The following is a 25,439-nucleotide window of genomic DNA, read 5'->3' as shown; positions in this document are numbered from 1 at the left end:
TTACTGTAAAGTTACTGTAACAACTTCATGGTAATTGTACCGGTGTGGTAATAAAGAACTTCTAGGAAAAAAGCACTGGCCTGTCTTAGCACTTCAGAACCTGTGGGTTGTATGTTGCTAAACATGGAATCGGTGCGGTAATAAATAACCTCATATGTGCAAGAGAAGGGGAAAGGAAGTTCTTCTCTTCCCAGCCCAGGGGGATCTGCTGCCCCACCAAGATAGAAGAGAGCCATTGCATCACAGAAGGGAAACCATGATTAATGAATCCTGTGGTCACTCTGGAACATGACCTGAAACACGTAGACTCAAGATGAGTCCAACTGAATATTGTGGAACTTCCAAAGAAGCACACTCAGGACTGAGGTCTCTCTGAACATGCGTCACACAGGTTGATCTAAGGCAGTTGTGAACTTGGAAATAACTCCTCTCTGTAATCATTTGGCCATCATACAGCAGCTTCTGGTGGAAAACATGCCAAGGCATTGCATTAAAAGGCATGTTGCATTAGCTCAGTGTTTCCCAACCTTTTTTGGGCAAAGGCACACTTCTTTCATGAAAAAAATCTCGAGGCACACCACCATTAGAAAATGTTAAAAAATTTAACTCTGTGCCTATATTGACATTATAAAAAGTACAGTGGTGCCTCGCAAGACGAAATTAATTCGTTCCGCAAGTCTCTTCGTCTTGCGAGTTTTTCGTCTTGCGATGCACGGTTTCCCATAGGAATGCATTGAAAATCAATTAATGCGTTCCTAGGGAAACCGCCTTCAGACCAGGTCCGGGGACAGTCTGTCCCCCGACCTCTTCTGAAGGCTGGGGGGGGGGGGGGGACAAGGGCTTTTCTTCCCACTGCCAGCCTTCAGAAGGCTGTTCTGAAGGCTGGCGGTGGGAAGAAAAGCCCTTCTTCCCACCTCCCGCCCCGCAAGCTCCGGGGACAGGAGGGCTTTGCTGCCGACCGCCAGGATTTTAAAAGCCCCTGCTGTCCCGGGGTGATTTTAAAATGCTGGCGGGCGGGAGCGAAGTCTCCGCTGCCCCGAGGAGATTTTAAAATGCTGGGGGTCGGCAGCGAACGCTTCGCTCCCGCCCGCCAGCATTTTAAGATCGCCCGGGGCAGCGGAGAAGTCTCCGCTGTCCCGGGAAGGCAGGCGGGGGGAGCAAAGACTTTTGCCCCCGCCTGCCTTCAGAAGAGGTCCAGGACCTCGTTCCGATGCCCGGCAGCGGGGTGCGAGGTTCCCGCCCCACCGCCCGGCATCGGGGCATCGTTCCGATGCCCGGCGACGGGGTGCGAGGTTCCCGCCCCACCGCCCCGCTTCGGAGCAGCGCTCCGAAGCGGGGCGGCTGGGGCAGGTGTTCCCGCCCCACCGCCCCGCTTCGGAGCAGCGTTCCGAAGCGGGGCGGCTGGGGCAGGTGTTCCCGCCCCCCGCCCCGCTTCGGAGCACCGGGAGAAGCGATCTCCCCGCAGCCACTTGCTTCAAAAGAGGTCCGGGGGCAGCGGGGAAGAAGCGCTGCGCTTCCCGCTGCCCCCGGACCTCTTTTGAAGCAAGGGGCTGCGGGGAGATCGCTTCTCCCCGCAAAGCCTTGCTTCAAAAGAGGTCCGGGGGCAGCGCGAAGCACTTCCCGCTGTCCCCGGACCTCTTTTGAAGCAAGGGGCGGTGGGGAGAAGCGATCTCGGGCGCCGCAGCACGCAGGCGCACTGCTCGCTCCTCTTTCCGCGCAGGCGCCTTCTCTCGCTCTTTCGCCTCCTTTTCTTTCTCTCTTGATGGTCCGCCTACAAAGGAGCGAGGGAGGCGCCCGCCATGTTTGGATTTGCATCCAGCAGGAGATGCCGCCGCCGCCCCGCCTCTCCCGCCTCCCTCCCACGGCACACCAGGCAAGGTCTCACGGCACACCAGTGTGCCACGGAACACCGGTTGGGAAACACTGCATTAGCTGCAATCTTCCAACCCTACAGTTCTACTATTGTTTGTTTGATTGATTGATTAATCAATTAATTGATTAACTAATATTGTTATCTGAACTTATTGGTCACCCTTTTTTATTATTAAATAAAATGTAACTTATAATACAAATGTAAAACCAATGCAAAGTTAAAACAAAGAGCTGAAAGCATTAAAGGGACCCCTGACCATTAGGTCCAGTCGTGACCGACTCTGGGGTTGCGGAGCTCATCTCGCTTTATTGGCCGAGGAAGCCGGAGTACAGCTTCCGGGTCATGTGGCCAGCATGACTAAGCCACTTCTGGCGAACCAGAGCAGCGCACGGAAACGCCGTTTACCTTCCTGCTGGAGCGGTACCTATTTATCTACTTGCACTTTGACGTGCTTTCAAACTGCTAGGTTGGCAGGAGCAGGGACCGAGCAACGGGAGCTCACCCCGTCACGGGGATTTGAACCACCGACCTTCTGATCGGCAAGTCCTAGGCTCTGTGGTTTAACCCACAGCGCCACCCGCGTCCCTTCCAAGAGCTGAAAGCATTAACACACATAGAAAAAGCAGTGTAACACATGCCATCCACTAAAAGACACCATAATATTTTAAACTCTCCAAGTTAAATCCCCCAAGCGTAGCTGAAAAGGGACGTTTTCTGCCCAGTGCCTAAAAGTAGCTAGTGATGGTACCAGGCATACCTCCCTGGAAAGCATTCTGTAAGCGGGGAGCCACTACAGAAAAGGTCCTGTCTTGTGTTGCCACCTTCTGGGTCGCCCTCAGAGCGGACACAGAGAGGAGGACCTCAGATGATGAATGCAGGGTCTGGGTTGGCTCATGTGGCGATGGGGATAGTCCTTGAGGTATTAGGGTCCTGAGCAACATAAGGCTTTATAGATCAAAACCAGCACTGAATTAGGCCCAGAAATTAACTGGTAACCAGTGCAGTTGGACCAGAATTGGTGTAAAATGCTCTTACACCAGTCGGCAATCTGTCTGATCATATGTCCAAGGGAGCTGGTTTGAGAGAAAATGCAAGAGTCATATTTCTCAAGGAACGACAGGATGGATGTGAGTTGTGTCTTCTCAGTAGTGGCGCCCGCCCTGTGGAATACCCTCCCATCAGATGTCAAGGAAATAAACAACTACCTGACTTTTAGAAGACATCTGAAGGCAGCCCTGTTCAGGGAAGTTTTTAATGTTTTATGTTTTATCGCTTTATTATTATTATTCTGTTGGGAGCCGCCTGGAGTGGCTAGGGAAACCCGGCAAGATGGGCGGGGTATAAATAATAAATAATTATTATTATTATTACTAATGTCACATGTCCATGGCTTCAAACACCAGCAATGGAAGCACACTGGAGTGAGAGGAAATGGTAATCTGTACACAGGTGAAGCCTCTCAACACCAGCTGCACTTAAAAACTGAGTGTAACCCATCCTTGGGGAGAAGTAAAAGCTTCTCCACCCCACACAGAACTTTTTGGTTGAAAAACCCATCCAGGGAGGTGTACCAAGCCTCGCCAAAGATTTGGCTTTGCTTGATGGGAAATCCAAAATATTTTTAGCACATCTCTTCTCTTTTCTTATTATTTCTCAGCCTGGGCATGAGAAATGAAAGCAGCTGCTTCTCGTTCAGGAAGCACACGTTTGCCGGATATTCTGCAAGTGGAAACAATGCAAGCTTTTTGTGTTTTGATAACACCTGCCGGGAACTTCCGAGTTTATCTAGACTGGAAAGTCTGTAGATAGAGGAGCGAGAGAAGACGGGTGTGGGGATGATTTAAGTTTCAGAGTGGGAAGACGGGAGGGGGAGAATTAAGTAGGCAGGAGCTGGCGAATGAGCCACAGGAAGACTCATGAAGCAGTTCTGCTTGGTTTCCCAAAGGAGAACAAAAGGCAAGCCTGCAGGATCAGCCCCGGGTCCCATCTAGTCCAACGTTCTGCTCTCATAGTGGTCCTTCGGTTAGATGTCTCTGGGAAGCCTGCAACCAGGATCTGAGCATGACAGCCCTCACCCCTCCTGCAGTTTCCAGGAAGTGGCTTTCAGAGGCAAACTCACTCTGACAATGGAGATGGAGCGTAGCCACCAGGGTTATTGTTGTTGTTTAGTCGTTTAGTCGTGTCCGACTCTCCGTGACCCCATGGACCAGAGCACGCCAGGCACCTCTGGCCTCCACTACCTCCCGCAGTTTGGTCAAACTCATGCTGGTAACCTCGAAAACACTATCCAACCATCTCGTCCTCTGTCGCCCCCTTCTCCTTGTGCCCTCCATCTTTCCAAACATCAGGGTCTTTTCCAGGGAGTCTTCTCTTCTCATGAGATGGCCAAAGTACTGGAGCCTCAGCTTCACGATCTGTACTTCCAGTGAGCACTCAGGGCTGATTTCCTTAAGAATGGATGCGTTTGATCTTCTTGCAGTCCATGGGACTCTCAAGAGTCTTCTCCAGCACCATAATTCAAAAGCATCAATTCTTCGGCGATCAGCCTTCTTGATGGTCCAGCTCTCACTTCCATACATCACTACTGGGAAAACCATGGCTTTAACTATACGGACCTTTGTTGGCAAGCTGACGTCTCTACTTCTCAAGATGCTGTCTAGGCCTGTCATTGCCCTTCTCACAAGAAGCAGGCGTCTTTTAATTTCGTGGCTGCTGTCACCATCTGCAGTGATCATGGAGCCCAAGAAAGTAAAATCTCTCACTGCCTCCATTTCTTCCCCTTCTATTTGCCAGGAGGTGATGGGACCAGTGGCCATGATCTTCGTTTTTTTGATGTTGAGCTTCAGACCATATTTTGCGCTCTCCTCTTTCACCCTCATTAAAAGGTTCTTTAATTCCTCCTCACTTTCTGCCATCAAGGTTGTGTCATCTGCATATCTGAGGTTGTTGATATTTCTTCCGGCAATCTTAATTCCAGTTTGGGATTCATCCAGCCCAGCCTTTCGCATGATGTATTCTGCATATAAATTAAATAAGCAGGGAGACAAAATACAGCCTTGTCGTACTCCTTTCCCAATTTTGAACCAATCAGTTGTTCCATATCCAGTTCTAACTGTAGCTTCTTGTCCCACATAGAGATTTCTCAGGAGACAGATGAGGTGATCAGGCACTCCCATTTCTTTAAGAACTTGCCATAGTTTGCTGTGGTCGACACAGTCGGGGTTATTAGCTACTGCTGATTTATACCCTCCATGATTTGATCTCCTTTTTTAAAGCCACTCAGGGGGGTGTCTCTCTCAGCTGCTTATGTGAGCTGCACAGGGCAGGTACTGAAAGGAAGCATGTAAAGATTGGAAAATCAAATAACTAGGATGGGGCCTGGGGATGGGGGAAGGAGAATCCAACCTCCTCCTCACCGCTGGGAATTTCTAAAACCTTCTCTCTTCCAAGTGCAAATGTCTATAGGTATTTTAGGGACTTTTGTCTTCGTCAGGAATGTGGAAGTTGGGTAAGAATGGGTCTTTTTAGATTCAGAAGCTTTTGCGAAGGAACAGCTTCTGAAGGGGAAACAACTCTTTAATAGAGTTTTAAGCATAATCTTGAATATAAATGTTGTTTTCCAGTGAAGGAAATTTTGAGGTATCAAGAAATATCAGCTACTAATGATACAGCGTTTCTGATAAACTTGAGTGTGCTCAGACTGTTATTAGGTATCTCATTTAAAAAAATAGAAATATATAGCTTTGCATGAAGTCTATACTACCAGATAATCAAATAATTATATCTGAGTTACCAAATATCCCCAAGTAATAAGTATGAATCTATTAAGTCTTGTGTTGTGCTAAGGTAAAGGTAAAGTACTGGAGTACTCACCTGGAGTACTGTGTCCAGTTCTGGGCACCACAGTTCAAGGAGGACACTGACAAACTGGAACGTGTCCAGAGGAGGGCAACCAAAATGGTCAAAGGCCTGGAAACTATGCCTTATGAGGAACAGCTAAGGGAGCTGGGCATGTTTAGCCTGGAGAAGAGGAGGTTAAGGGGTGATATGATAGCCATGTTCAAATATATTAAAGGATGTCATATAGAGGAGGGAGAAAGGTTGTTTTCTGCTGCTCCAGAGAAGCAGACACGGAGCAATGGATCCAAACTACAAGAAAGAAGATTCCACCTAAACATTAGGAAGAACTTCCTGACAGTAAGAGCTGTTCGACAGTGGAATTTGCTGCCAAGGAGTGTGGTGGAGTCTCCTTCTTTGGAGGTCTTTAAGCAGAGGCTTGACAACCATATGTCAGGAGTGCTCCGATGGTGTTTCCTGCTTGGCAGGGGGTTGGACTCGATGGCCCTTGTGGTCTATTCCAACTCTATGATTCTATTCTATGATTCTAAAGCGACCCCTAACCATTAGGTCCAGTTGTGACCGACTTTGGGGTTGCGGCGCTCATCTCGCTTTATTGGCCGAGGGAGCCGGCGTGCAGCTTCCGGGTCATGTGGCCAGCATGACTAAGCCGCTTCTGGCGAACCAGAGCAGCGCACAGAAACACCGTTTACCTTCCCGCCGGAGCAGTACCTATCTACTTGCACTTTGATGTGCTTTTGAACTGCTAGGTTGGCAGGAGGAGGGACAGAGCAACGGGAGCTCACCCCATCGTGGGGATTCGAACTGCCAACCTTCCAATCGGCAAGTCCTAGGCTCTGTGGTTTAACCCACAGCATCACCCGCGTCCCTGTGTTGTGCTATTCCAGTACAAAACCAGCAGATCCCATTTTTCAATCAACTTGAGACTGCATACACACAACACATTTCAAGCACACGACTCCTGGGAGTTCTGTGAGGGATGAACTACAGTTCCCAGGACCTTAGTGGAGGCAGGGGAAGGCCTCCTGTTTCATGGATATGAAGACTTGCCTTTGTCTGACTTCTCTCACCCTGATCTAATTGGTCGATTTTACCATATAAGCCTTGGCTGTCCACCTTCTGAGACCCATGCACATATTTGCAAACCACACACACCACACACTGCACACCCTTGCACAAGCAAACACACACTGCAACCTTTTCTCCTTCTAGTCCCTTATCAGGGGATGGTACCAACAATTTCGGAACTTTCACCACTGTAACTAAGCCAAGTTTTACTATCAGTGCAACTTTTTCTGAATGCTATGTGGGAAAGCACATAGAATTGGTAGCTGGAAGCTATCCCCAAGGATCACCTAGTCCAACCCCCTGCAATGCAGGAATCACAACTAAAGAATCCCTTACAGATGACCATTCAAATCTGCTTAAAAACCCCCAATGAAGGGGAATCCACCACCTTCCGAGAGTGACTGTTCCACTGTAAAACAGTTCTTACCGTCAGAAAGTTCAGGTGCCTGAGCAAACAAGAATGTTGTATAATTTTTCCAGAATGTTAACAATGAGGGGCACTCTACAAATGTTCTCCGAAGTCTCAGTCCTCTTAAAATTCCGTTTTCCTTTTCATCCTTCTTTGGTCCATATTCATTCACCATTGCATCCATCTCAGCACTAATCTCTTTCAATTGCTCATCCAATAATTGCTGTAAGATGTCAACAGTCAATGGAATGCCCAGCAACGTATGCCACACTGAATGTTCTTTGTCTTATTAACGGTTCAGTCTCCACCATAAGATCTCCACAGTCTGCACCTTAAGAACTTTAACCTCCCATCGTCACCTTAAAATCTTCACAGCATTCTTCCTTATCTAACCACTTTCATTTCCCATGGAAGGAAATGTGACATAGAAATACTACTTTCAGTTTGAAGTCAACAATTCCGTGAAGAAAACAGTGAATGAATGAATGATAAACTAACAATCAGCCTTGGTAGTTTAAAGCTTTCTTGGTTGCAACAATTAGAACATGTTTTCTGTTCTGCCTTCAGTCTTTTAATGATTGACTCTTTTTAAAGCCAGTTCATGTTGACAATACTGAGTTAGATGGGCCAATGGTCTGACTTGGTATAAAGTAGCTTCCTATGTCTTCTTGGGGACTGTGCCGTTTTTGAACATGTTGCAGAAAGACAGAGGATTTAACTTGTGGCGTATCAGTAGTCTACAGCAGTTTAAGAAGCAGGAGCAGGCTGCATTAAGGTATAACTCCCCAGAGTCCAACAGTGGAGGTGTAACTAAGTGTTAAGCAATCAACAAGTGTGCACTTTTGCTTAAATGCCCCCCAAGTTCTGCCTAGCCAAATATTCTTAGAAAGGAAACAGTTTGCCGCTGTTATGTGGTTAATTCAGTGGTCCACCCTGCTTTATTTTCCATCCATCCCTGCCTTAAGGCCTCAACAGCTTCGCAGCTGAACCTTGGTATGCAGAAATAATCTAAACACAAGCACTCGTTGCTTCGAAATTAATGCTATCCTTCCCACTACCCTCTCTAAAGACTACCAGGTTATTAAATAAATAACACTGCAGATGCCAGGAAAACCAGTTTTTTTTTTATTTATTAAAAACATATGAGTTGAGAGATATATCATAGGAAAAAAATTATTTCAAATATACAGATACTATTATCCAATTAACCATTAAGGAGAAAGAGAAAGAAAAATTCAGCGGACAATTTCAACTCCCACACCCACCCACTCCCACTGGGAGAAAAAAATAAAACCTGAACTACAATAGGCATATTTCTTTCTTCTTCGATATCTAATGGACTGTCTTAATTGGAAAGGCAGATATTTTTTGGAAGTCCCTGTTGATATTAATGAAAAGCTAACAATCATTAAGCCATGTATCCAGCATTTCTTCCTCCAATTAATTATTTTAAAATAAAAACAAGCCATTGTGAATATTATTTCATTGCTTCATGTCAATTATCAGGACTTTTGAACAGAGTAGACATTTCTATCTAAAAATACAAAAAAAAGGAGGTTGGGGGAGGGTGGATAGAAGGTACTTTTCTTATACAGCTATATTACACAGCTCAGGGCCGTCCCAGCAAACTCTTCGCAATCCTGGAAGCTTCTGACTAAACAGTGAGGAGGGAATAAAAAAGGCAGGGATTGAAGTTAAATCAAGTGCAGCTAGAAGTCCAATGAAAATATTGACTACTCGACATGCTAAACCTGTTTCCCTCATTTAGCTTGCTCTTTTAAAGGTTCAGCTGGGCTAAAATTAAATGAAGTGTGCCCAGGGACAAAATGAGCACAAATTGAAGATTGCAACAGGGTATTGCCGAGTTAAGCAATCTACAAAGGCCAATATGAACGCAACGTGGGTTGTAAATTGTACATTAAGAGTACAATCCACCTTCTATCTATAAAATCATCTGCATGCCACCCGCCGCTCCATTTTCTTCATGACTTTTTTACCCTAAATATTGGCGAGGTCTACCACGTTGGGTCTGGCTCTTGTTTTATTTGAGTGTCTTCTTCAGTCTGTGCCGAATCTGTGGAGAAAAAAAGGATCGTTAGATGCCTTTCAACAAGATCGCTGAAGAAAGAGGGAAGGGGATTTGAGAATGTAAATGAAAATTGCAATTTCCGGAAATGAGCAAGGAGGAACAAAGCTCCGGCATAAACTTAATTAAGAAGACTGTTCGTTTCCCAGGTGATAGTAATTTTGTCTCAGTGAACTATAGAGAGCAGCTGCTTGAAAGAGAGAAAAGCCACAGCTGGAAAATGATTCACCATTCAAACACAAACCACCAGTGAAAATCATGCCACGTAATTTTAAGAGTGGGCCGCCAGAAACTTTAACCACAAACAAGAGTGGCGGAGCTACAAATATTGTTTCGCTGAAATTACTTCATGGCTATTTCAGCAGCCACTTTAAAAGTAGCTTTTATGTTATGTTATGGTTTTACGTTTACTTTTAATTGTTCTTATACTCTCGTGTGGTTTGTGTTTGCCTTTTTAAAAAAAACATTTTATGTGCATCACTTAGAAATTCTGAATATAAAACAGTATGGAAACACATGAAATAGAATTGTAGAATTGGAAGGGACCACGAGAGTCATCTAGTCCAACCCCCTGCAATGAAGGAATCTTTTGTGTCCAACGTGGGTCTTGAACCCATGTCCCTGAGATTAAGAATCTCATGTTGCTCTAGCAACTGAGCCATAGACAATAAAAATAAATTAAAAAATGAAAAGCTAGCAAGCAACTTTACAGGACCAGAGGGAAGAGAGCAGTGTTGGGCTTCACCTTCCTCTTTTCCTTTTGGTTTTGTGGGCATCAAGATACATTTTCAAATAACTGTTGCTTTCCACTCATCAGACAACAAACACTTACCGTCCTCCACAGATACTTGTACTATTTGGTCTGGCTCAACTGGATCTTAAAAAAAGGAAACTCATAAAATTAGTTGCATTATTTTATATAATGTAGTGTTAACTACAACAGCAAACATGATCGACTATGTAACCAGAGGCAGCAACATAATGTATATTCTCTGAAAAGCAGCTGTAAGAATTAGCAAAACCCATTTTAGGTGTTTTTGGTTTTGTTTTTACAATCAAGTGGTCTATAAATTTTATGAAGTAAATCAAGAAAAATGAATCTCCATATTCTCACACAAACCAAATTAAGCTAGTGTATTAATTCCACCCTGGGATTATTGCACAGATTTGGTCTTCACGCCCATCCGCACCCCTGCTCCACCTCGAAAAAGGGGCTTTATGACCAATCATGCCATCAACTTCTAAGGGCAGTCTATTAAAAGTTAACACCTACCTTGTTCCACTGGCTCGGGGACCGGCACAGCTGCTGGTGCTGGTGCTTCTGATTCTGCTTTCTCGGGAATTTCTAGAAGTAGTAAGGTCAGCATTAAGTTATTACAAGGATACGTCCCTCCACTAGTAAATGTATTCATGTTAAAACCACAATGTTACTCCATGTCACTATGCACCAAGCAAAACATTACCAATCCCTTGAAAGATGTGATAGACAAATAGTATTCCAAAGAGTTGTTTTTTCATTGTTGTTGTTTTTTTAATCTACTCCCTTGTAATCCTTACCCCTTTAGCATTTATACGCTGTCATTTTCTCTCTGGTCACAGGTTATAAAATGCTAAGAAAGAGCTGGACTGTGTCATTGGCACATCATAATGACAACACAGTTACAGAAGGACAGACATATTAAGCACTGCTAATGAAATACTTACGGTTGTTCATTACAAGTCCAGGGAATGGTCTGTTGGAAAACACAGAATGCAACACTTCAATAAGGGATCATTTACATATAATCCTAACGTTCTACAGATTTGACATAACAATCTGAGGTGCCAAACTGTATAACCACATATGCACTCTGATCTTCTCATTGTGTTTAATTTTCTTCCACTTTCATGTATGCATAAAGCCACAGATCTTGTACTGCAATTCCTAAGCCTCCCAGCGAGGTCCATATATATATATATATATATATATATATATATATATATATATATATATATATGTGTGTATATATATATATATATATATATATATATATATATATTCAACGTAAGTTACTTACGTGACCCTGAGCTTTGCATTTATGTACAAAGTTGAAAAATTTCAACTGACTCCATTTTTATTACTTACTCTCTAGTTGTCTTTGTATACTTTCCAGTTTCCATTTTTATTATATTTTCTCTACCCTCATATCTTTGCTAGGCCCGTGGTGGACTCTCTCTTCAAAATTCTGCTCCTAGCGCTGTATCTAGTAAATACAGGTCTACTTTCAGAAGACCCACTGAAAATAATGGAACTTTGTTAAACATTCTATTCATTTCAATAGGCCCACTTCATCTATGGCTAACGTCCTTAGTAGCAACCAGTAGGTTGCCTGTTCCTAACACAACCGCTGTTGCCTGTTCCTAAGACAACCGCTGGTGAAACTTTTAAGAAAATATCCGCTCATCCTTGCTGCTTTAGTAACAGTGCTCCAAATCTGTTTCACCTCCTGCAAGGGAGAGGCAGGACATTTTGGTCACAGGAGCCCTTACAGATGTGAACAAATCTTGAAGGCATCATACCATAAATTAGCTGCTTTTCCAAATTTGTACTGCTTAAAGTGGCTCGAAAACAAAGAGCCTCAGAATGTGAACATCCAAGGGAAGGGTGTTCCACGGTCGTGAGGCAGCAACGGAGAATGCCTCTCTCCATATCCTCCTACAAGCCTGGCTTGTATGATGGCATCATTCAAGAGCACATTCTCGGCTGATCTTTCAACACTGCAGTGGGGCACAGGGAAGAAGGCACACTCTCTTAGGTATGCTGGCCCCAGGCCATGAGGAACTGGCCCCAATGGAAGCTGGCCTGGACTTTAAAACAATCGTATTCCATGCTTCTGAAGACCCTTCTCCATTGGAAGGCAGGGAGCATAGCAGCTCAGATGCTTCTGGGGTGATCCTAAGCAGCAGTCACCTCTTTCCCCACAAGACCTCCTAAGGAGAAGCATGCTGCCTCAAAATATGGAGCTTCGGTTTAGTGGCTTGTTTGAGCCTAGCAAACACAGGGCATTGTCAAAAGAGTCGTAGAGATCACAAGAGGATCTCTTGGTCTTGTGCACTGGCCCTGGTTTGGTTGCAATGGACAGTGGCGGCTTCTCCCATTATCTTTACTGCGTGTCTAATCCATCAACCAGGACCAGAATAAGCAGGCCCCATCTTACATCTTCTCCAACAAAAAAAGAAAAGAAAATCAGTATTATAGAGAATGCAGTTGAAAGCCACATACCTGATGACAGTAAATTTAATAAACTCTGCTGAATCCAGTATCTTCCTCATGGAACTGATTTCAAGATAGCTGGGAGCTTTGAAAGACACTCCAGGGGGCATCCCATCCACCACCACGCAGCCAGGATTGACTGTGATTTTTCGATAGGGGACTTTCACAGGGTACCCCAGGCCAATGGCTTCCCCTGATGAGAGAGAGAGGTTGTGAGAGCTATGTTGTACTGTCCTCACGCTAGGCCACAAGGAAGGCAGAGTTTACTTGAAAATACTACACAGTAACAAGGGCAGGATCATTATAAAAACAGAATCAACTTCAACGGAGATGCACTTTTGCTGACCTTGTGGGACTGAACCTTTCCACTTATCTTCATTTAAGCTTTTGGAAGTGCTGTTTTTAAAAATACTGATTAAAACAGTACTCAAGGGTACGCAGTAACAGCACCTCTTTCTTTCATTGTTAAAAAGTGTGACACTTAGCGTAACAACTTTATGGCGAGTACTGGCACCTATATAAGAAGTGTCCAGCTGGATCAGAGTAAAAAAAAAAGTCCATCCCGTTTCCTACGGTAATTAACAAGATGCCTATAGGAAGCATAAATGGAGGGAATGGCGGCAACAGCCCTTCCCCATCATTTGCCTCCCAACAAATGGTATCCAGTGTCTCACAACGCTTTGGAATCAGGAGGATTCCATTTTGTTCCCATGACTAATAGCCTCCAGTAGATCTATCCTCTGCTAAGCATCTTTTAAAGCCATCTACTCCCATGGCCGTTACTGCGTGTTGTTTTCAAGAAGTTAATCAAGCATCGTGTAAAGGAATACTTCCTTTTGGTTGCCATCACTAATCAGATGTATGAAATCCACCAGACACCAGCTGGCAGGTTTTCTTCAAATGCAGTCTTCCGATGACCACTGGTATTAAGTTGCATCTAACTAATTACCCCACTGTTTTTGAAATCACAGGTGTCAGTCATTCCCATTGTATCATCCAAGGCTGCACGGAGACTGCAACATGAGCTACCTAACACAGACATGATAATTTGCACTTAAACCAAAGTGTATTTTTATATATGATCATATATAACTATAATAAAGCAACCTATTGAACTCAAGAAGCATCAAATGACAGCTATTTTCTAACGACTGAATATATGCTTTTCAGTGAAGTGGAATTGCATATAGAACTCGGGAAAGAGGGAACAGAAATCTTTCCTTCAATTATGAAGTACAAAAGGATGAACTTATTTACTATATTTATAGACCACCTGTCAACCAGAGCACCTGCCAACCACCAACAGAAAACAGGTGCTAGCTAGGTGTGCAAGGACACATGCACTCAACGCCCAACTTCTGACTTTCCAAAGCATAAACGGCTCTTTTGCAGCTGCAGACTTTTACAGCTCAGTCCTCTTTCAATTCAGGCCTCAAAGGTAGGCCTACTGCACCTTGGATTACAGAGTCTACGTTGCAAAATTAAAATTACCAAACTTCCGACTGAACAGGTCATTCACTTGCTCTCTCAGCTGTCGGGCCTTCTCTACTTTGGATGTTCTCTCATCGTCGTCTGTAAAATTTGAAGAAACAAGAATTAAATCATATTTTGTGATTGACTTGAACCTTTTATTTAAAAAAAACAGATCTTGTTTAAACGCGAGCAAAGCCTTACTTACGAGACTCTATAAGTCTAGTTACTCTATAAGACTCACCTTTTCCCTCCTAAAAAGTAAGGGGAAATGTGTGTGTGTCTTATGGAGCGAATGCAGGCTGCGCAGCTATCCCAGAAGCCAGAACAGCAAGAGGGATTGCTGCTTTCACTGCGCAGTGATCCCTCTTGCTGTTCTGGCTTCTGAGATTCAGAATATTTTTTTCTTGTTTTCCTCTTCCAAAAACTAGGTGCATCTTGTGGTCTGGTGCGTCTTATAGAGCAAAAAATACGGTATTTAAAGAGCCCTGTTCTACTCATCTAGTGTTGCTGCTGTCCTATCGCCAACTCCTTCTCAACCTTAAGACTGTTAGTTCTTTGTGGTTTAAAGGTGTGGCAGGAGAGAGCCTGAGCCAAGTGTGTGCCCACTTTCTTAAGTGCCCTATAGGGCATGTCTCTACCAGGTGTACCTGCTGCTAAAGTCCTTTCTTTTCTTTCAGCTTAAGTCACTAGACTTTAAAGCAGGGAAGGGAAACTTGTACACACACTCCAGATGATGTTGGACTACATTTCTAGCTGCATGGTTAATGGTCAATGATGATGGAGATGTTAACCAATAACATTTGGAGGCCATACATGCCCCATCCTTGCCTGAAAGATTAAAGGAAAGAGCACATAGCAGATATACAGGTGCCACTTGGGTGTTTTTCTGGAGCAACTGAAAAAAGTGAACTAATGCAGAAAATAACAAATTGACAAGCTCTTCCTCCAAGCTAGGAACCTCATGGAAGCATGGAGAAAGGGAGGCAGCTGGTTAGCAACCTGGCAGCTACCAGCACTCTCCCCTAGTTGAATCTTTGGGGAAGGTCAGTCAGTTCATTGCTTTGCAGCCCTCATCCTCCAATAGGAAATATAGCAAGGAAGTTCTCTAAACCCTTGTGCAAGTTCTAAGGACAGTCTGCGGTTGGCAGGTGGGAAGCCGGCGTGTTCCTGTAAGCAGAGCAATCCAACTCAGGAAGGCTGCTTTCAGTTCCTGTAAATCATCAATAAGATAGCCCTTGTCTTTGCAGCGCTGCTTGTTCTGGGAAATGAAAGTAAGGAACATGGGGCTTCTATGTCACGTTTAATTTGCAAAGTGAGAACTATTAGCAATAGTTAAGAATGTCTGCTTCTTCTCTTTCAAGCCCTTAGCTTCAAGATACTTTTGCAAGTAACACAGAAGAATACGACTTATTATGACTAGTATCTTATGTGATGTCTGCTGGCATGTGAACTAGAATTAGAAGTAGGACAGGAACAAAAATATTGAACTGGAAAAAGACTCTTGTCTTTAAAACGGCTTTTGAAAATGCAAGGTTGGGGGGGGGATGGGCAGAGTACCTGGTATAGTCACTTGGATGATGTTAAGGTCTTCCACTCCAGCAGCTGTGTTCACCACCGGATCAGGCACACTTACAGTGTTTATCACGGTGTTTGATAAACTTGTTCTTCCTTACAAAACACATGATTTCAAAGCATTAACACCAAAAGGACTCGAATCTCATTTCGCATTATGAGCACTGCCCAGTAAAAAAGTATCAAGAACAAATAAGACTGAACTCAAAAGAGTGGCCAACATACAAGGCAGATCTAAGTCCTAATTGGAGGACAGCTGTTGGCCCCCACCCAACCATATCCAGTGCCAAATCTGCCCACGTTCTAACAGGAGTGCTGCTTTATTCCTTGCAGAGGATGGCAGTGTCTCTGCACTCCAAAAACTCTCCCAACAAAGACTTCATCATACGCACTATGCCCTATTTGAATTTCAGAACACATCTGATGTCATAGCACTCCAGGGAGGCAGCGGAAGGGGAGGAAATTGCACACGTAGACTGGCAGCTAGCTAGAGAGATTTGGAATGAGAGCTGAGATGTTGAGAGCAGAAGACCAGTAACATGATCTCTGCAGCTCTTGTCACTTCTTTGATATAGTAACCTAGTAGCACTTTCAAGACACAAGACTCTTTCTTATTCTGAGGGGCAAGGCCCAAAAGCAATGACTTGATTTATGCTATCACAGAACCCTTGGATTACTTTAATTCGCTCCCCTGAATTGTTCTCTACTGATCAGTGTTGCCATCTTATGAACACAACGAAGTCGGTGCCGTTGAGGGCTTAACCCTGAGACAAAACTCACTCTGAGGACTTGGAACAGCAGCAGCGCTTTCTTTAATTGCCGCCTCGAACATCTCAGGCCTGCAAAGAAACAGGGTGAAGTTTTGGCATAAGAATATAAAGAAGTGCGATCAATAAGTAAACACAACTGCAGCTTCATTTCCCTCTGAGGTGAAGCTGATCATTCTAAAATACAGTGGTACCTCGGGTTACATACGCTTCAGGTTACAGACTCCGCTAACGCAGAAATAGTGCTTCAGGTTAAGAACTTTGCTTCAGGATGAGAACAGAAATCAGGCTTCAGCAGCACGGCAGCAGCAGGAGGCCCCATTAGCTAAAGTGGTGCTTCAGGTTAAGAACAGTTTCAGGTTAACTATGGACCTCCGGAATGAATTAAGTACTTAACCCGAGGTACCACTGTACCATAGCATGGCTGGTCAAGTGGATGGAGGAGAAAGCACAATGACCATCCCTCCCAAACGCATGCAGTCTTGCTCCCCGTAAATTCCACTTGTCTTGGATATCCCTCCCTGAAGCCCTCTCTCACCCCAGGGAAGCTCAGAACCCTTCAGCCAAACATTAAAGCAAAAGCAAAGTGAGCCTATTAAGTTATCCATGTGCATCCTGAACCAAGAAGTTTAAACATGTTGCCTGCATTCAGACATCACACTAAACCAGTGTGATGTGATGTGAATGAGCCAGGACAAGCTGGCGAGCCTCAGGCCTGCAGCACCCTTCCTCCTCCTGTGGAATGGCTGCAAGAGTTGGGAAGTTTTCTAACTGTGATTAATGTTGATGTGGTTAATGAAACCATGGCCCAAGCCTGTTCATCCATGACCAGTCAGGTCCACCTGGGCAGCACAAAAGCAAAATCCTCTTGTGCATCTGGTACCCAGTGGTACACTGCCTCTGATCCTGTAGGCTGGGTTTCATTTGGCTATCCTCCACCAATTTGTTCCTTTACTGCATATTGTCCCCTAGCGTGAGACACATCTCCACAGATGGAGTTACCTGTTTTGTGCCCCTGAGTTATAAAAGGCTCAAACTCCTCCTGAGAGGACGCAAGGGTGTGTAGTTATCAACCGAAACACTGCATGGACTTTTGTGTCCAACTCATTTTATTGTTTTTTAATGTTACAGTGTGATGGGCCAACCCCTTATTTTGACCTCAGGCTCAGCTCATATGGTTACAAACCCTCCTTTCTAAATTTCACTTTTGTGCTCTTCATTCAGTTCTACACCCTCCCTCACCCCGGGACAAATACGAGTGCTACCAACTCAGTGTCTGCCTTTGTTTTATCTTCATTATTCTTCCGGGAAATAACAGGAGGTACTGAACAAGGTTTTAATTCCAGATGGGCTCAGAAATGCAATGCGTTCATGTTAGCTTATGGCCAGAATGCCAATGCACTGAAAGCTGTCCCAGTAGATTTAGTGAAGACAAAAGAAAACAAGACTGAACAGATAAAAGGCAGGCACTAGCAATTGCATAATCGTTTCATGTATTATACAAGGCAACAAGGTGTTTTACTTTAAGCTATGCTTGCCCAATTTGCCTTTTGGATTTGCAAAATGCCTTTATCACTATTCACTTTCAGACAACACAAGAGGCATATTTGGATATGACAAGATCCTTCTTAAGAAGTGGCCTTCAACCAGCTAAAAACATTAGCAACTATACAATACAGTCATACCTTGGTTTTCAAACAGCTTAGTTCTCTAGCGATTTAAACCCAGAAGTGACTGTTCCGGCTTGCAAACTATTTTTGGAAGCCGGAATTCCGATGGGGCTTCCACGGCTTCTGATTGGTTGCAGGAGCTTCCTGCAGCCAATCAGAAGCCACAATTCGGTTTTCAAACGTTTTCAACTTCCAAGGTACGACTGTATACAGTATTCACTCTATTCAACACTCAGTAACAGAGTGCTTCCTGTCATCCTAATTGGACATTTCAATCTTACTTTGATTAAGTTCTGCTTTCACTTATCAAGTACAGTGGTGCCTCGCAAGACGAAATTAATTCGTTCCGCAAGTCTCTTCGTCTTGCGGTTTTTTCGTCTTGCGATGCACGGTTTCCCATAGGAATGCATTGAAAATCAATTAATGCGTTCCTAGGGAAACCGCCTTCAGACCAGGTCCGGGGACAGACTGTCCCCGGACCTCTTCTGAAGGCTGGGGGGGGGGGGGGACAAGGGCTTTTCTTCCCACCCCCAGCATTTTAAAAAACCCTGGGACAGCGGAGGACTTCTCCGCTGTCCGGGCGATCTTAAAATGCTGGCAGGCGGCATTTTAAAATCGCCCCGGGACAGCGGAGGACTTCTCCGCTGTCCGGGGCGATTTAAAAGCCCCTGGGAAGGCAGGCAGGGGGGACAAAGACTTTCGCCCCCGCCCGCCTTCAGAAGGTGTTCCCGCCCCCCCCCCCGCCCGGCTTCGCAGCAGCGCTACGAAGCCCGGCGGCTGGGGCAGGTGTTCCCGCCCCCCCCACCCCGCTTCGGAGCAGCGTTCCGAAGCGGGGTGGCTGGGGCAGGTGTTCCCGCCCCCCGCCCGGCTTCGCAGCAGCGCTACGAAGCCCGGCGGCTGGGGCAGGTGTTCCCGCCCCCCCACCCCGCTTCGGAGCAGCGTTCCGAAGCGGGGTGGCTGGGGCAGGTGTTCCCGCCCCCCGCCCGGCTTCGCAGCAGCGCTACGAAGCCCGGCGGCTGGGGCAGGTGTTCCCGCCCCCCCACCCCGCTTCGGAGCAGCGTTCCGAAGCGGGGTGGCTGGGGCAGGTGTTCCCGCCCCCCGCCCGGCTTCGCAGCAGCGCTACGAAGCCCGGTGGCTGGGGCAAGTGTTCCCGCCCCCCCCCCCGCTTCGGAGCAGCCTTCCGAAGCGGGGTGGCTGGGGCAGGGGTTCCCGCCCCCCGCCCGGCTTCGCAGCAGCGCTACAAAGCCCGGCGGCTGGGGCAGGTGTTCCCGCCCCCCACCCGGCTTCGCAGCAGCGCTACGAAGCCCGGCGGCTGGGGCTGGTGTTCCCGCCCCCCCCACCCCGCTTCGGAGCAGCGTTCCGAAGCGGGGTGGCTGGGGCAGGTGTTCCCGCCCCCCGCCCGGCTTCGCAGCAGCGCTACGAAGCCCGGTGGCTGGGGCAAGTGTTCCCGCCCCCCCACCCCGCTTCGGAGCAGCGTTCCGAAGCGGGGTGGCTGGGGCAGGTGTTCCCGCCCCCCCACCCCGCTTCGGAGCAGCGTTCCGAAGCGGGGCGGCTGGGGCAGGTGTTCCCGCCCCCCCCACCCCGCTTCGGAGCAGCGTTCCGAAGCGGGGTGGCTGGGGCAGGTGTTCCCGCCCCCCCACCCCGCTTCGGAGCAGCGTTCCGAAGCGGGGTGGCTGGGGCAGGTGTTCCCGCCCCCGCCCGGCTTCGCAGCAGCGCTACGAAGCCCCGCGGCTGGGGCAGGTGTTCCCGCCCCCCCACCCCGCTTCGGAGCAGCGTTCCGAAGCGGGGTGGCTGGGGCAGGTGTTCCCGCCCCCCGCCCGGCTTCGCAGCAGCGCTACGAAGCCCGGCGGCTGGGGCAGGTGTTCCCGCCCCCCCCACCCCGCTTCGGAGCACCGGGAGAAGCGATCTCCCCGCAGCCCCTTGCTTCAAAAGAGGTCCGGGGGCAGACCTCTTTTGAAGCAAGGGGCGGTGGGGAGAAGCGATCTCCCCGCCGCCCCTTGCTTCAAAAGAGAAGACCCGCTGTCCCCGGGGCAAGCTTCGTTTTGCGAAGCAAGCCCATACGGAAATTCGTCTTGCGAGGCAACTCGAAAACGAAAAAACCTTTCGTTTTGCGAGTTTTTCGTCTCGCGAGGCGTTCGTCTTGCGGGGTACCACTGTAAACCAAAAAGCCACAGGGCCACTTTGTTTCTATCTCTGACTGAGAAATTTATTCTGAAGTTTGCACAGCAATATTTGGATCCATGCTCTTGAGGTCATCTGGATTTAAAACATCTGATTTGCTGATTTGGGTCTCAAATATGGCGTTTGCAAGTGATCCCTTACCAACTGATTTTAAAATGCTGCTTGTTCAGCTAGAAACCTTAATTTGTGAGGAGTCTTATGACTATGAACAAATGAAATATTTGCATTTATTAGCTATTATTCCAAAAGTTTGAAACAAGGTTGCCCACGTCTTAGAGAAGCCTACCATGAGTATTGCTAGTCTAAAATACAGCCTCGTTTCTCTGATGGAAGAATCCAGCATCTGTCTAGGCTGAACTCTGTATTTAAGTTGTTCAGAGAGGCCAGTCATGTGGTACGCATTGCATTTGGCTTACTTTTTAATGATAAATTTTATCTTAGCTTTGTTTCGGAGGATCTTTTCCAATCTTGGAATGCCAAATGTGGAAGGGCGACGGAATGGCACTCCCTCGGGAAGGCCTTCAACATAGAAATCTTCAGGGTAAGACTCAAAGAGCGCAAAAGGGACTTTCACGGGCTCCGTCAGTCCAAGAGCTTCCCCTAAAACAAAATGTATTTCACAATATTTGAGGTGGGGCTGGACCTTTGCTGAATTTCTCTCTCACACTTACGTCCTAGTAGTTACTAGAGCTAAGCCAAAATACGAAGGGACAAGGCTTTTCGTGAGAGTTGACCCCCCACAAAAAGTCCCCAATTCCAGTTACCGTATTTTTTGCTCTACAAGACGCACCAGACCACAAGACGCACCTAGTTTTTGGAAGAGGCAAACAAGGAAAAAAATATTCTGAATCTCAGAAGCCAGAACAGCAAGAGGGATCGCTGCGCAGTGAAAGCAGCAATTCCTCTTGCTGTTCTGGCTTCTGGAATAGCTGCGCAGCCTGCATTCGCTCCATAAGACACACACACATTTCCCCTTACTTTTTAGGAGGGAAAAGGTGAGTCCTATAGAGCAAAAAATACGGTATATTTGATAGAGGGAATAGAACAGGTGGCAAAATAATCACTTTGTAGTGCAGTCGCCCCTTTAGCAGGAGACGATCGGTAATACATTCTGCACATTCTTCTTCCCTTCAGAGCATGATTTTGTAGTGAAAGGTGATTATGGAACACTGCTCTTTTGGAGAAGACATTTTGGAGAGGGCAAAAGCACTTTTCGCTTTGTAAGAAGAAACACCACACAAATTTCACTCAGCCCTAATGCACATTAGCAGGTTTCAACCAATACTGAAAATCAGCACGAAAATCCAGAATCTGCAGGTGTTTTTTGCCAAATAATATTTATTAGTTTTCCAAATTTTTAACAATTCAATGCCAAACTACATCTAATTTAATACCAATTTTCCAAAAAGTTGACTTCCTGCTCTTCATCCTAGACATGTCTCTACTTTCCCCCACTGCTGCTTGATATTACATATTTCTAATTCACATTTCATTCCTTATATTCCAATTATTTTTTAGTTTTTTCCTTTCCCATTATCCAGTTGTTGACTTATCAATTCTTGCTTGTATATTTACATAACAGTAACATAGTCCCTTAAAGAACAAAAGAGGCTATACATCCAGAATCTACAGGTATTATCCATATGCCGATGTACCAAATTAAGGAAACAGGTTACTGCAGAGCCTTAACCTCTTTCCTTTCACGCAAGGGAATCAGTTTGTTGCTGCAAAAAACAGGATAGAAAGCCAAATCACAATAATCACATTCTGTTACATTTATTATCTGTGAGTTCTCAACTGCTGTATAAAGTGGTACAGTCAAGACTTCGATTTACCAACTTAATAATAAGAACTAGGCTGTAAATTTATGAATGCATAAAATATTTTGCTGATAAAGTTCCCCTCAGACATGCTAAGATAATGTTATAAAAGGCTCAGTATGCTTACCACATTTCTCATTGAAAAGGTTTTCAACTTTTTGCTTCAGGTCCGTAATCTTGGCATTCCAGGCCTCTGTTAAAACATCAAAAGAGTAAGTCAATTATCTGCACCCTGATCCACTACTTCTTTGCTTCTACGGAAATACCAAGCGATGTTATCTGGATGCCTCTGTACAATGAGCAAGAAAAAACTAGTAGCAAGTTCTACATATAAAGGGGGAAATGGGTTTGTCCTAGGTGCAACTTACGTAGCTTTTCTCTTTTTAGGTACTAGGCGTAAGGCAAGCAGCCCCTAAGTAATTAAATTCCTAACAGAGTTACCAACAAAAAATGAGGATTTCTATTGCTTTGTTTACATTTATACACTGCACTTTAATGCCCAAACTGGGAAGAGTGTAAATATATTATCTAGTTAGTGAATCAGACTGAATTCAAGTAGGCAACTGTCAGGAATAAAGAACAGGAATAAGTGGCTAGTGGCATGCAGTTTGGAAGGAGACAGTTTTCCCCAGAACTTACCAAATGAGAATTCTCTTCCTCTTGGTTTAAAGCCTACATTGGATCCATTGGTTTGAGGATTAGTTTTAACTTCTGGGGTTTGTGTCTTGTTAGCAAGACCTGTGTTAACACACACAATACATCCCATGTAAATTAATGACTTTCTAGTGTACAACAAGAACATGCAAGACTAGAATTTCCAATACTACTCTAAAAATTCAAATCTGCTGAGAGCTTAGTGGGCGTGGCACACGTGTTCAGTTACCCTTGAAAATAATATTAACAAGCAGCTACCCCATTTTTCAAGGAAGTGTGCTTTTTAAAGTTATCAATCTTGCTGTTAAGCTACTTTATTTGGATTCAACTAATTTATCATCTAAAACGCATACAGTTAAACTGTTGAAATCAGCCCTTTTCATCGCTACACACACACACACACACACACACACACACCAAACACACATGGTCCCAACTCATGTGAGTAGATTTTCCCTGTTTCATTGCCAGAAAAGGCAGAAATCCACATTGTAGAGGATGTTGCTTTATTCACTTCAACACTCACAACCCACACAACTGGAAAGGTAACACAGACATCTCTCTATACAATGACTGGAAAATGAGGAGTGGATGGGTGGGGAATTAGGGACTGTCAGTGTGTCTGGCTGCTAACCAGAAGGTTGGTGGTTCAAGCCCACCTGATGGCTGTGGGCAGGATTCGTGGAGGGCTTCGACTATGTGACTTCAGGATTCCTGCCAACTCTACAATTCTATGATTAAGAATGAGAAGATTTTCTGATGGCTCTTCTTCCCCTCCCCCACAACAGACTAAGCTTCCAGAGATCTGTTCTGCAGATGGAAGAAGCCCTAATTCAGTAACCAGTACAAGCCAAGCTACTTATTCTCAAGCAAACATATTTAGTCAAGTCCATACCTTCGTCTACAGTAACTTCAATCTCTGGAATCTTGGAGTTGCTTACAGGACTTTGTGCAGAGTTTGAGCTGTTAGGACTTTGGGGTTCTAAAAAGAAAGGCAGTTTGTTTATTGTTTATAAAGCTCTATGTAGATATGCTTGTTTCAGACAATGTCCCCTGCCACAATTAACTAGCATGCCTAAATCGGCACGGGGCGGAGAGACTTCTTGAAATGCTTACGCTAGTTTCCAAACTATTTACTCCATCTGTTTTGTGTAAAGGAAGCATGTGAGGACACCTGCTGGATTTCAGAACTCTTGCTTTGAAAACTCAAACACCGTGCGGTGCGTGAAGATGACATCCCTTCCCTTTGTAACTGGTGGTTAGTCACTTACCCGAAGTATTCACTTTACTAGCCAATCCAGGAGGCAAATAAGAGGTGACAAGTTCTGGCCTATAAATTAGAAAATGCATTTTTAATAGGATGCTCTCATAACAATGCAAGTATCTTACATACAATATTTGTACTCGTCCATCTTCATGCTGGCAAGCAAACACACAACTGCAGCCAAGTTTAAACAGGGTGATGGAAGCCTGAGAAGCCTCAAGTGAGTGGGCGGTGCAAGCAACTGTTGCTGCTGGCATTGCCTGGGAACAGGGGGAAGAATGAAGGGGAGAAATCTCCAAGCGGGATGGCAGAGCGAAGCAAGTGAGAGACCCAGGCAGCCATCACCAGGGTGGGGTTGGCGAGCAATACGAGCAGGGGCAGAGCTCCTTGTAAAAACCATATAGGTCCTATAAAAGCTACATGGGGTGGGAGTGGGGAGGAAGATCTCCAGTAAGAGATGGGTTTTAATTATAATTAAGGAGGGAGGAGGCAACTGTAGATGTGACCGGTGTAACTTTCCAATTTGTACATACCCAAATATTAATATCTGTTTCAACATCACTTTAACAACAGCTATTTTCCAGAGATAAAATATGAAATTTCTAAGCTGCCCAAATGCGCACAATGCAACAGCCGCTCAAAATTATGTGTGTCTACCTGACACGTTCTAATGATCCCATTAAAACGGCCCAAGGTTACAGTTCTAAAAGTGGAACCTGGCAACTAATAACCACCGGCCTAACCCCTCAAGTTAAATGCTGCCGTCATATTCACCCATTTGAAATCAGTGATTTTGAGACACATAAACTGTACATTGCGTCCCCTGCGAAGGTGGCTGATGTCTTAAGAATGAATACTTGAATGTCTGTTTCATCCATCCTGCATGTAAGCTTGCTTCACATTTCCATGATATCCCACAGTGAAGTATGGCTGAGTTGGTAGAGCATGAGTCTCTTAATCTCAATGTTGTGGGTTCAAGCCCCATGTTGGGTAAAAGGTTCCTGCATTGCAGGGAGATGGACCAGATGACCCCCGTGATCCCTTCCAACTCCACAATTCTATTGTTCCATGATTCTATCTAGTCGTTTGGAAATAGCACTAACCATTAGTGTGTCACACTCTATGGGGGGATGCCCTTGAGTCTGGTCCGGAAGCTTCAGCTAGTGTAGAATGCTGTGGCTAGACTGATGCTGGAAGCAGGCTACTGCCAACACACGACACTGTTGCTAAAAGACTTGCACTGGCTTCCCAACTGCAACCAGGCCAGGTTCAAGTTTCTTCTGCTAGTGTGCAAAGCCCTGAATAACTTACACCTAGAATGCTTTAAGTACTGCCTTTCCCTGTATATGTCAAATTGATCACTGAGATCATCTGATGGAGCTTGGTGGTCCTCCATGGACCAGAAGTGCAACTCATACGAACGAGGTTATGACTTCAGTGTTGTGGGCTCAACTCTGGAATTCCCACCAGAACTTAGACAGGCACCATCCC

General features: G+C 45.5%; 1 protein-coding gene across 14 annotated transcripts in view; it reads right to left on the bottom strand.

Annotated features, from left to right (window-relative positions):
• Positions 1-8,310: 8,310 nt before the first annotated feature.
• Positions 8,311-25,439, bottom strand: part of GTF2I (general transcription factor IIi) — a 57,000-nt gene continuing 39,871 nt past the window's right edge. For 13 of the 14 annotated variants that reach the window (XM_028708589.2, XM_077919620.1, XM_028708587.2 and 10 more), the window contains 13 exons: positions 23,956-24,014; positions 23,580-23,666; positions 22,670-22,768; positions 22,158-22,223; positions 20,627-20,810; positions 16,373-16,431; positions 15,578-15,688; positions 14,039-14,119; positions 12,557-12,740; positions 10,999-11,027; positions 10,568-10,639; positions 10,127-10,171; positions 8,311-9,282 (listed from right to left, as the gene is read on the bottom strand). In XM_028708589.2, the coding sequence (XP_028564422.2) occupies positions 9,224-9,282; positions 10,127-10,171; positions 10,568-10,639; positions 10,999-11,027; positions 12,557-12,740; positions 14,039-14,119; positions 15,578-15,688; positions 16,373-16,431; positions 20,627-20,810; positions 22,158-22,223; positions 22,670-22,768; positions 23,580-23,666; positions 23,956-24,014 (1,135 nt within the window). In that variant the 3' untranslated portion in view covers positions 8,311-9,223. The remainder of the gene's footprint in view (positions 9,283-10,126; positions 10,172-10,567; positions 10,640-10,998; positions 11,028-12,556; positions 12,741-14,038; positions 14,120-15,577; positions 15,689-16,372; positions 16,432-20,626; positions 20,811-22,157; positions 22,224-22,669; positions 22,769-23,579; positions 23,667-23,955; positions 24,015-25,439) is intronic. The other variant, XM_028708583.2, reaches the window with a different exon arrangement.

The sequence above is a fragment of the Podarcis muralis genome, chromosome 15 (genome assembly GCF_964188315.1).
Source record: "Podarcis muralis chromosome 15, rPodMur119.hap1.1, whole genome shotgun sequence".
In the NCBI taxonomy this organism is placed as follows: Eukaryota; Metazoa; Chordata; class Lepidosauria; order Squamata; family Lacertidae; genus Podarcis; species Podarcis muralis.
The sequence above is the reverse complement of the archived record's forward strand: the minus strand, read 5'-3'. Positions and strand labels throughout refer to the sequence as shown.